The sequence below is a fragment of the Colius striatus genome, chromosome 8 (genome assembly GCF_028858725.1).
Source record: "Colius striatus isolate bColStr4 chromosome 8, bColStr4.1.hap1, whole genome shotgun sequence".
In the NCBI taxonomy this organism is placed as follows: domain Eukaryota; kingdom Metazoa; phylum Chordata; class Aves; order Coliiformes; family Coliidae; genus Colius; species Colius striatus.
In genome coordinates, this window is record NC_084766.1 from 25,034,254 (window position 1) to 25,045,327 (window position 11,074).

The 11,074-nt window shown below is 40.9% G+C and overlaps 1 protein-coding gene across 4 annotated transcripts in view; it reads right to left on the reverse strand.

The window, feature by feature from the left end:
- The window catches only part of BTRC (beta-transducin repeat containing E3 ubiquitin protein ligase), a 117,180-nt gene extending 106,819 nt beyond the window's left edge, over window positions 1–10,361 (reverse strand). For all 4 annotated transcript variants that reach the window (XM_062001046.1, XM_062001044.1, XM_062001045.1 and 1 more), the window contains exon 1: window positions 10,218–10,361. In XM_062001046.1, coding sequence (XP_061857030.1) covers window positions 10,218–10,265 — 48 coding nt within the window. In that variant the 5' untranslated portion in view covers window positions 10,266–10,361. The remainder of the gene's footprint in view (window positions 1–10,217) is intronic.
- Between the last annotated feature and the right edge of the window lie 713 nt (window positions 10,362–11,074).

Genomic DNA, 11,074 nt, shown 5'->3' on the forward strand with positions numbered 1-11,074 from the left:
GAAATGACTGGCCAGCCCTTAAAAAGAATAAAAAATTCCACACCCATAAAGCCAAAACACAAACAGGTAAATAGTATGTCCTGTCTCCCAAGAAAGCAAATCTACTGAGACTGAGTACTGATAACTATTGCCTACTCATAACTAAGCAGTCACCATGGGAGGCGTAAGTAAATCTACTCCCAATTTAGAACAAATTAGAATTAGTGCTAGACTAACCCAATCTTCTTCTTTAAGAAGATCACTGAAGTCCAGACAAATTAGTAGTAGTTAAGCGTTTGATAGATGACACGTAGGAAGTTACTAGTTAAAATGGAGAGGATTAGAATTAATACCAGAGTTGTAAGGAGGATAAGAAACTAAAAAAGGTAGAGGATCACAAGTTATTTTGAAAAAGGAACCATTGAGCTGTACAGAGATTCATCTTTTTGAAATACATTACTATTCTTAAAATTAATCTTAAAATATTATCACTAATGGCTAAAAACCCCACAAGAATTACTAATGTGCTAACAAAATTGGCTGAAGACAAAGTTAAGAAACATCACAAAAACATTGGGCACAGTACCTTGAAGATCTGTGTAAGGGAACCAACACAAGATATACATAAATTAAAAAGTAACATTATTTCCATTACCAACTAGGAACTTAGTAAACCAAGAACAGGGGAAGACTATCTGTGATGTGTTGCTCCTTAAGTAATGACCGTACACCAATAACATGCAGCCGTGAAGAAATATTCCTATACGATAATGTATAAAGTGAAAATTTCCCAAAAGACATAAACTGGGATTAATGCTTTTGTACAAGGAAGCAACAAAACTTTCCCTGAAATATTCTGTATAGCTCTAGTCACTCATGTTCCAGAGAGACTATCAAACTCTGTAGCCCTTTCAAACGGTCTACTAAGATGACCAAGAGTTATGGGAAACAATTTGTGATGGAAATATAAAGGAAAAAAAAAAACTGGTTTAGTCTGATCAGATCCAGCTCAGAGGAGATTATAGTTGCTCTCTGCAAATATACACCGATGGAACACAGGGGGGCAAGAAGAGCCATTTAAGCTCAAGGACAACAGTAGCACAAGAACAAACAAGAATGAACTAAACCATGAATGAGGTTAAGCTGAAAAATCAGAATGAAGATTCTAGCTTTCAAAGTAGTCAAATTTGGAATAGCTCCACAATTGCATAACAAAGAAAATTCCACTCACTTAAGAGCTGCTTTGAATAGCTTGCAAAAGAGAGTACACTGTCTGCCAAAACTGGACTTGAACCCATGCTCCACAAGATCTGTTCCAATCCCATTCAGAGATGTTTCCTCTTACTGATGGAGTCTGTATTGTTTTGCTTCTGTATAAAGCCTTATTTTAAGGTCAGTAAGATACTGAGATATAGGAATATTTTATTGGCCATAAAAAGCTTTCAGGGGTTTTATGCTTGCTTATAAAAAACAGTTGTGACAAAGTAGAAGAACATCACACTTTACTGGAGTCATCCAGTCAAAAGAAGAAAGGGAAAAATTACAAAAACAAAACCAACAGAAAATGTAGCTTTGTTTATAGGAACTTACTAACAACAGAAAGCACCTTCTGTCCTATTTGAAGACAGTGTTTACATTGTTTGTGTTTCTTCTAAAAGCTGTTGAGATGCTTCCAAGACCCATCTTCTAAAACAAGACAGATCCATCATTTCTTGAGACTACACCCACTTCTCATTATTCTAATTTGCAGGAGATGAACGATAGCTGGCTGCATTTCTCAATCCCCTTGCGAGTTTTGGCATATAAGAAGGAAGAGCATTGAGTAGACCAAATGAACAACCACCCTGGAGAACTACCAGCATGTTCTTAAAAGAATTCGAGGCCATCTGTCCGTAAGCTAAAAGCAACTCCCACATAAACACTGCTCCATTCTGCACTACTCTCACAATAAATTATAAACAATGCATGCAGAGATTAAGAGTGACTAGATTGTATGATGGGAATTTCACACTAGACCATTTTCCTCTGGAACAACTAGAGACTGTTTTGGTCGCTACATGGGGAAAACACGAAATGTGAAGGTTTTCTAGTCAGAATACAGTCTATTCCTAGTTTCTATCCATGCAAAGACAGACACCACCTTCCTCCTGAGTATTTAATCCATCCTCCTATATTTGAAAAAAACCCTCACCATCCCTAAGAATAACTATGTCCTTAGCTGCAAACATCAAGAGATTGGACTCTTACAAACAAAGAGAATCCATCTGTAGGCACAAAGCTAGCTGATGGAAAAAACACACCAGAGCTCTGCACTGGCTGGCATCTCCCAAACTCCCTTTCTACAATCTTCTTCAGATCTGTTTTGCTCCAGGTGGGCCATCTAGTCTGCACTTAGAAGTACACAAATTACTATTCTGATAACATACAACTGCACTTAAGAACCAGATTCCTTCATGGTAAGTCCCTGCAACTTTTCCTTTCTTACCGTGGGATGAAGGAAATCAAATCAGCACTAAGGTTCTTTGCTTCTGCTAGTCCAAACTGGTTACTCCAGTGGATTCTGCCAAGAGGTTGCATGGCTCCTGCTCACAGACTGTAAACACTTCTGTCCTTCCCTCAAGATGACTGGAAAGACCCCTTGCTGAGCTTTCCCATTCTTCCTCGTTCTCTCCTTCCTGCTGCTCTCTCAAGATGAATGCACAGACTTTGTTTCAGCAGTAGGAGAAGGGAAAATTAAATTGGACGTTTCTCAATTCTTAGTATAGAGGACTAGAAGCAGCTAGAAAGCACAAAATTATGATCAATCATTTGTTTCCAAGCAAAACCACTGCAGAAAAGTGAAATCATTTAAAACTGAAAGTCTTCATTGCCGCTTCTCAAACCTTCTGCCACCACAGCTAACAAATGTGACTGTGCACACAGCTGCAAGCAGGCTGAGCACCCCTTGGTTAATGGCACCACGGAACTTGCACATGAAGGAGAAAAAATGAATTTTAATGCAGTTTTTAGAAATACTTGTCATTGTTTCAGCATTGCCATTTAGTGAATGGGACCGATTTCTCTCTCAGTAGGGGATGATATTTTAATGATGTAACAATGTACTTCCCAGAAGAAAGACAAGCCTCATGAGGCAGATTAAAACTAAGAATATTCAGATCCCATTAAAATCAGGCAGTTTCAAGCCATTTTTAAAATTAATTTTGTTTAATGATAAAATGTGTTATTTTAACAGGTGGCTAGCCAGTTGTAAAATTAACCAAAACATGGTCAGAAGCACAAGGCTAGCTATTAGAAGAACTGGTTTCTTTTTATTCTGTCTTCTATGATCAGTGTACCATATGACCCTAAACAAATTCCTTTAGTGCATGACCCCAGGCAAATTTCAGAGCTTCAGCTCTCTCTTCCTGCAAAGCCCAAGTAATATCTATCCAACACCTAAGTTCCTCAAGACTTCAGACAACTTTAGAAACCACTGTTGTTTAATAAAGAGGACATATTTAAAGCAACTCCTAGAACGTTTATTCTCAGTTTGTGGGATCAAGAAATTGTTCTCATCACTAATCAGTATCCTGTCACATAAACAGCTTCATGTTTGATTATTAATTGTATGTTGAGTACTTGCTGTTTAGCTGCGTAAAATCTCTTGAAATATATAAATGATACGCCCTGCTGAGCACTTCTGGGATTGTAGGAAGAAGGAAATGAGGAAGACGAAAGAAAGTACTGAGTGTTAGTTAAGTTTGCCACTGATAATGGTGAAATATTAGACAAATCTCACCAGTGCACATGGAGTTTAGGGATATATGCAGTTGTGCAATGCAAAATGTAAGCAGACAAGGAAGCAAGAAAACTGCTTATTCCATCTACATTGATGAATTTAGCATGAAAATTTTTAAACAATATATGTTATATATATAAACACATATATAAATGTAATTTGTATATAAATGTATATACAAATATATAACCAACTTGCTCAGCTTGCTGGTTTTGCTGATCTTGCATATGATCTTGACCATCTATGCCCTAAATACCCATGCAGCAACCACTTGAGGAAATGAATATGATGAGAATCACAGAATCTTAAGGGTTGGAAGCGACCATCCAGTCCAACCTCTTGCCAGACCAGGACCATCTAGAGTAGGTCACAGAGGACCTCATCCCGGTAGGTTCTGATTATCTCCAGAGGAGATTCAACAACCTATCTAGGCAGCCTGTTCCAGTGCTCCTCACCCGCACAGTGAAGAAATTCTTCCTTGTATTTCTTTGGAATATAGATGAAAAAAGTGAGGGGAATCCCTTCACTCAGTTCTTAATGAAAATTCATAATTTCCAGGTATAAACAACTCTCCTTGTAATAGAAAATAAGTACTTTTCATGAACAAATGTTATGATACTAACAACCAGCACAGTAAAACCCAAAGAAAACAAATCAGTAGATGAACACATTCACTTGGCAAGCATATTCAGTTAATATTCCTATATCAGGAAATACTTTCTGATTCCCACTTCAAATGGTTTTAGAGCGTGAAGTAAATTTTAAATGAGACCAGACCATGAAGTTTCCTCTGCCATTTAACTTCTAGTCTCAAATCATTCTTTCCACTACCTCAGTAGTTGGTAATACTGAAAGTAAAAAAGGAAACAACGTAACTTTTCATTTTCATCTCATTTATGGCCCAGAGATCAGAGCTTGGTTTGGTTGGCCATTTCATATTTTCTTCGATAGGCACCTGTTAAAGAGGTGATCTCCAAAGACTGCATGTTTCTACCTCTAGAGAGAACACACAGCTACAGAATAATTTACCTTTATTCCTCTGAAATCTTCATCGCCTCTTTTTGTATCACAAACCACTACACAATCTTGACAATGTTGAGGTCACTAAGCATCTTCCAAGGATTATTTAGGAAACCCTTTGCCTAACCAAACTTTGTGGTTAGAACAGTCTGCTGTATCTTACTAATGAGAATGATAATTTAGTACCAAATACTCATGAGGAATTATAGCTCTGCTGACTGGCAAATAATTTGCCAAGGCAGATTAGTTTAGCTGCATAAAATAAATATCCACCTGCACATACTAGCACTAATCAGGGCGTGAAATTAAACTTTTTATTCAGTGGGAAATAACTGCTGCAAGGCGGCGATTTAGTCTGGGAAGCAAATATTAAGGTCAGCTTATTCTCTCTGATGTTTATAGTATATATCACAGTGTGGAGAGCACGGTGCAACAAATTCTGCTTTTTAAGTCTACAAAACTAAATACTTCAGTGAGGCGATAGCAAAATTGCCATTTGCTTTTCTAATTGCATACATTTAATGGAGCAAAGTGGCTGAAATGAAACATTACCAGAGAAGCGAGGGTGAAGTTGCTGAAGTACCACAGGCCTGCACCAAGTGCAGAAAAATCTGTGGCACAAGGTTTGGGGTAGGAAAAAAAAGAAATCAACATTTTCTTTATAATATACTAGTCCCAACAAATCCCCAAACTAAAAGGATGTTCAGTTCTACTGGAAAAAACTACTAAGCATATGTTTAATATCAAAGTAGGATTTGCAACCCCACATTTAGGAGGCAACTCTCTGCTATCCCAACTGTTCCACAAAATTATTTTCATTGCTTGCATGCCACCCTTGCTTGAACACGTAGGATTCTCTGCCACAATGACCAAGACACAAATCTGTTACTAGGAAGACTAAGGTTCTCAAAGCAGATGTTTAAAACAATAGCTAACAAGTCCTAGCCCTTAAGAATCTGAAGCCTACTGACACCATAAATCATTAAGGTTCAGTGCAAATCCATTACCTTTCAGCCTCTAATTACACTCCCTATTCCTTACTGTGTTACCCGTCAGTTATGTGGGAGCTCCTACAAACATGTGAATATTAAAATGAAGGAACCTCAGGATTTTCTCTCATACAAAGAAAACATCAACAAAACAACAAAAAAAAACCCAACCCACTTACAAATGCATCTTACAAGACACTCAAAAGGTTTTGTTTCTCCTGTGAAACTGGAAGGCCACCAGGACCTCCTAGAATCATGTCAGCCAGAAAGAAAGGAAAACGGCAATTTAGGAGTGAAATGGAAAAAAAATACACTCCTGAAGAATGCTAGTATCAACATCTTCCTATGCATAAGCTAGGAAATTAAATGAAGTACTGCAAACTGATTCATTCAGCAAAACTTGCAAAGTGAAACTTCAGTAAATACCAAGCTATTGTCTCCCAAACCAACCTAGATAGGATCCCAAACTGGTCAGGTACAGCTCCAAGCAACGCTAATTAAATTCAACTGAAGTTGTCACTAGTCCATTCAAGAAAACAGATGTTGCTTCATAGAGCTTTGATATTTTTCTTAAATACCTTTCAAAATGAGGAACAAAAAATATGAACTCTTATAAAAAGGGCTTTATTGTATTTTTATAGCATATTACATACCTTGTAACAATCATTCTGTTAAGTGTGAATGTCAGTTTTATTTTCTGTCCCTTTATTCCTGGCTATTTACAAGCTTTGTAAGAATCATTCCTTAATTAAGTCTAAACATAGTTTTATATAAATGGATTCCTGGAATTAAAAACGTTCAGACTTAAGAAATGATTGTTACCGAGACTGTAACAGGCCGTAAAAAAGAATGCCACTTTAAACAAAGATTTCTCATTTTAATTAAAAAGATAATCATCAGAACATTCGTATACTTAACAGAACCATTTCAAGCTACTTCGAAAAAATATCTCCTATTCTATGCAGGCATATGTAGTTTACTTTATATGACATTTAATCAAAGTCTCAGTTGAGCCTATTGCACTCATCCTTTAAATACTGTATCCATAGTTTTAAACACTTTACTCAAATATGAAAGTTACTTATTGAGCACCTCATTTCTAGTACTTTTGTAAATGGTTATGACAACAGAAATCCCATATTCTTGAAGGCATAAAACCAGAGCTCTGTAAAGCAAGGGATTTTGGGAGGGATTTTGGTGAGGATTTTTTTAAGCTAAAAGGCACATTCGCCTCGTACACACTGTACTTCACAAAGAGTGTGATGCTATCTGTAGTACTGCAGAAACATGAAAAGAGACTGAGGTGAACAGAGACAGGTTCCTGTCTTGGAAATAAAATCCTTGGTGTAGCTGCAGAAAAATGGACTATGTAATTTACAAGGTCACGTTTTAAATCCATGAACTTTCATTCAAAAAAACCCCTTTGAAAGATGACATGTATAACACACGATAGAAAACACTCATTCACCAGGAAAAAGTCTCCCCTGGTGAGCAGTTGCTTGGTATTGCATGCTGCTAATACACAGCAATTTAATATCAGAAATAAATTAAGCCTTCTTACAATGTAGAGGTAAATTGAGTAGGCAAATTAAGTTAAATAAATTACTTAAATCTTAAAAGTATTAGATTATACACATTGTAGCTGACCATGGATAACTGGTAGCAAACATCAGATAAATGTAATAATATTTCACTGGCAAGTAATCAAGTCAACACAGCCAGAAGAAGGCATTCTTCTTTTGCTCCCATCAAGAAGTTGTACAGACATGAAGACACAGGCAAAAAAAACAAAAAAAAAAATAGCTCAGTTTGTCTTTCAATGTACCAAATACTTTAAAGCAGAGCAATTTCACTCATAACATTGGCATTGGATGAAGTCTCCACATGACATCTTTTTTTAGTTAGACATTAAAATGAATACAAATCACCAGGTCAGCCTTGCCTGACACCTTGTGACTCGGGAGATCTGCTCAAAGTCAATGCCAACATTAAGTACTGTCATTTTCAAGTGGAAAAAGTATAATTTGCCAGAGAAGCACAAAAATACTACCACCTATGGGGATGCTTTTCAGCAAGAAATGAAACCTACCACAAATGCGGATCAAAACCAAATCTATCTTAAGCTGGAAAGATAAAAGGCCTCAGGCCTCCAAAAGATATTTTAGTATTTAGCTACGATAACACTTGAGAAACTCTCAGGGAAAAATCAGTAATTCATAGCAAATCCCACCTCAACCCAAACTGTTAGCCACCTAATAAGGAAGACGTATGTGAAGCATCATCACTCACTTGGATGAACAAAATAATACACTGTGAATGATTCAGCATTAGTTGAGAGGCTGCACGAGCTGATGTACTATCTCAATGTAGATAACTGTACCAATGCCATGACTGCAGTACCTAGGCATTTTCTGAGTGCTGAAGGGCAGAAACAACAAGATGCCTCCTAGGATCCTAGGAGCTGATACCTCAAGCATCAAAACAACCTACCTGTGACACACCTCCACACACACCAAAAGACTCCACTAAAACCTGACAAAAACTTTTATTTCCTCAGCATACTTGGAGTCAGATTTTAGACAGAAAAATGCTCAAGTAAAAACCTGAGATGTGTTAAACAAATGCTTTTCTCACTCTCATCACCTGTAAGCAAAAATACCCTAATACGTTCAGAGTGGGCAGAGGGAAGCCACTTTTTACAAGCATTTTGTGCACAAGAGGCATTTTAATAAAACATGGAGGAACTTGGTTTAGCTTTTATCTCAGGGCAGTCTGATCTTGATAATACCTCCCTTTATCTGGAGCTCTCAGCAGATGCATCCCCTGTAAGAGCAGCTCTCTCCCTAGTGTCAGGGAGCTTTATTGTTCAAGTGGAACACAGCCAGCTGCAAGACAGTCAGTGATTCCCTCAGGTCTTAGGCCCAATCTTACTGAAGATCTCAAACACTAGGACTAAGCCCTTGGATTGAAACCTTAACATGGGAGGTGAAAAGCAGCAGCACAAGAGCAGTTAGCCTAGCATCTTCACAGTGCTGCCTGGCAGAAGACAAAAACATTTCAGCAGAAACTCTTTAGAATATGAAACTCACTATCTAGAGACAGGTTGCAATTAACAAGCTTGGTCAAACACAAGCGAAACAGGATCTGGGACACTCCTTTGGCCAATCACACATCAAAGACAGTAGTTTATTACTAATTGCTGCTTTGCCTGTTCAGGTATCCGCAGCATTTTCCCACTTCGCTAAGCTGAGACTCTACGGATCTGACAAACTTGGAGACTACTTGCAAAACGGTCAAAGAGTGCCAAAAGAAGCAAGTTCTACAAGATTAACAAAAAACAGAAGTCAAACAAGTGTTCTGAAGCTCAATTAAAAAATAAAGTTTGCAAGTACTGTTTCCTCAATTTCATTTTGGGCATATGTTCTGAAGGTTTAATAGAATTGCTCCTTCTTGATGAGCTTAGATTTAATTCCACATCCCTGGAAGCATTAATCCAAAACAAACTTTTAGCAAGTGTTGCCAGGCATCTAAGTAATATCCTTAGGGAAAGAAGAGTTTTGGGCACCCAAAATTTACACTGAATTCAGTTGGCAGCAGTAATTTACATTTAGTTCAGATGGCACCAGTTTGTTTTCACTTCTATGATGGATGTTTCTGGCCAAAACACTTGGAAAAATCAACAAATGAAGAACAAGAGAATGAAACTACAGTCTAAGAGCACATCCTGCCTCACATCTAATTAAACTAGTTGCATTCGAAGAGCACCTTGGATGCAAATACCCCCAAAGGGTACTTTTCTGTCCCAAAGACCACCTCGAAAACCTAAACAATGTCAGTATTCCTCACATTCACTATCAATGACGTGCGGCTGCTGCAGCAGCAGGTGAAAGACTTAAGTGTTAGTATTTACAGCTCTCACAGCAGATAGAAGGAAAACCAAATAAAACTGCAGAGGGAGAATGTACTAGTCAGAAGAACAGTCTAAGGAGAACAAATAAGGAGAAAACCCCCCAAAAAACACAAACGCAACCCCTCCCTGTGCGTCTGGGCCCCTCTGCCAGCTCCTGCCTCACTCGAGTTGAACTTCTCCCACTCCCAGGTGGCACCTGCAGCCCATTACCCGCCCCCCCAACACAACGGCACTTTCCCATGGATGTGGGGGCCCCGTTCCCGGCGCGCGGCCTTCCACAGCAGGCAGCCCCCCGCCCTTACCGTGCCCCACGGCCTCCGGGGCCCCGCTCACCGCCCTCCCCTGCCAGCCAGTCGCCCAGCACACTTCAGACGCCCGGCCTCCCCTAAAGTCTCCTTCCCCACGGCCACTAGCCCCATCTCCCCCCACACCTCCCGCCTCAGAGCCCCTCCTCATCCCTCGCCCCTCCCCCCGACTGCCTTTCCACACACACACACACGCACACAGGTGCCCGACCCCGCCAACGGCGGCGGCCCCTCACCATGAACTTGAGAGCCTTCTCCTGCAGCACGGCCTCGGCCGGGTCCATAGTCTTGCGCCGGGGCCGGGGCCGCCCCTCCGCTCAGCGCCAGGCCGCAGCCAGCGCAGACAGGAACCTGCGCTGCCCCGCGTCCCCCCCAACCTCGCCCCGCAGGCCGCACGGCGCGTGCGCCGCGCGCGGGCCCACGGGAAATGGAGTCCCTGGCCGCGCAGCCGGCCAGGGCCCGAGCCGCGCCCGAACTACAAATCCCGAAAGGCCTTGGGGCTGGGGCAAGCCGGGAGCCGGCTGGCGCGTGCGCCGCGCGCCCACAGGGGCCGACGGCCATTGTAGGCGGTTGGGGCCGTAACGGTGCGATGGGAGGGCAGAGGCGGGGGAAGGGGAGAGGGCGGTCACTCTCCACAGGGGCCGTGAGGGCCCTTTCCAGAGCCTGACCTTCCCTGGCGAGGCGTAAGGCTCTCAAGTCACAGCGCTGTGCCCTGTTCCGTCAGCATCTCACGTGTGGCTAATCATACAATCACAGAATGGATGGAGTTGGAAGGGACCTCTGGAGATCGTCCAGCCCAACCCCCTGCTAAAGCAGGTTCCCAGCGATCAGATCACACAGGAACATATTCAGACAGGTTTGGAAACCTCCAGAGAAGGAGCCTCCACACCCTCCCTACGCAGCCTGTGCCAGGGCTCCCTCACCTCAACAGCAAAGAAGCTCCTTATATTCTGGTGAAACTTTTTGTGTTCCAGCTTGTGTCCATTACCTCTAATCCTGTCACTGAGCACTACAGAAGAAAAAAAGTGTCGCCTCATCGTCCATGTATCCACCCTTTAGGTACTCAGGAGTGTTGATGAGGTGTCCCGTCAGT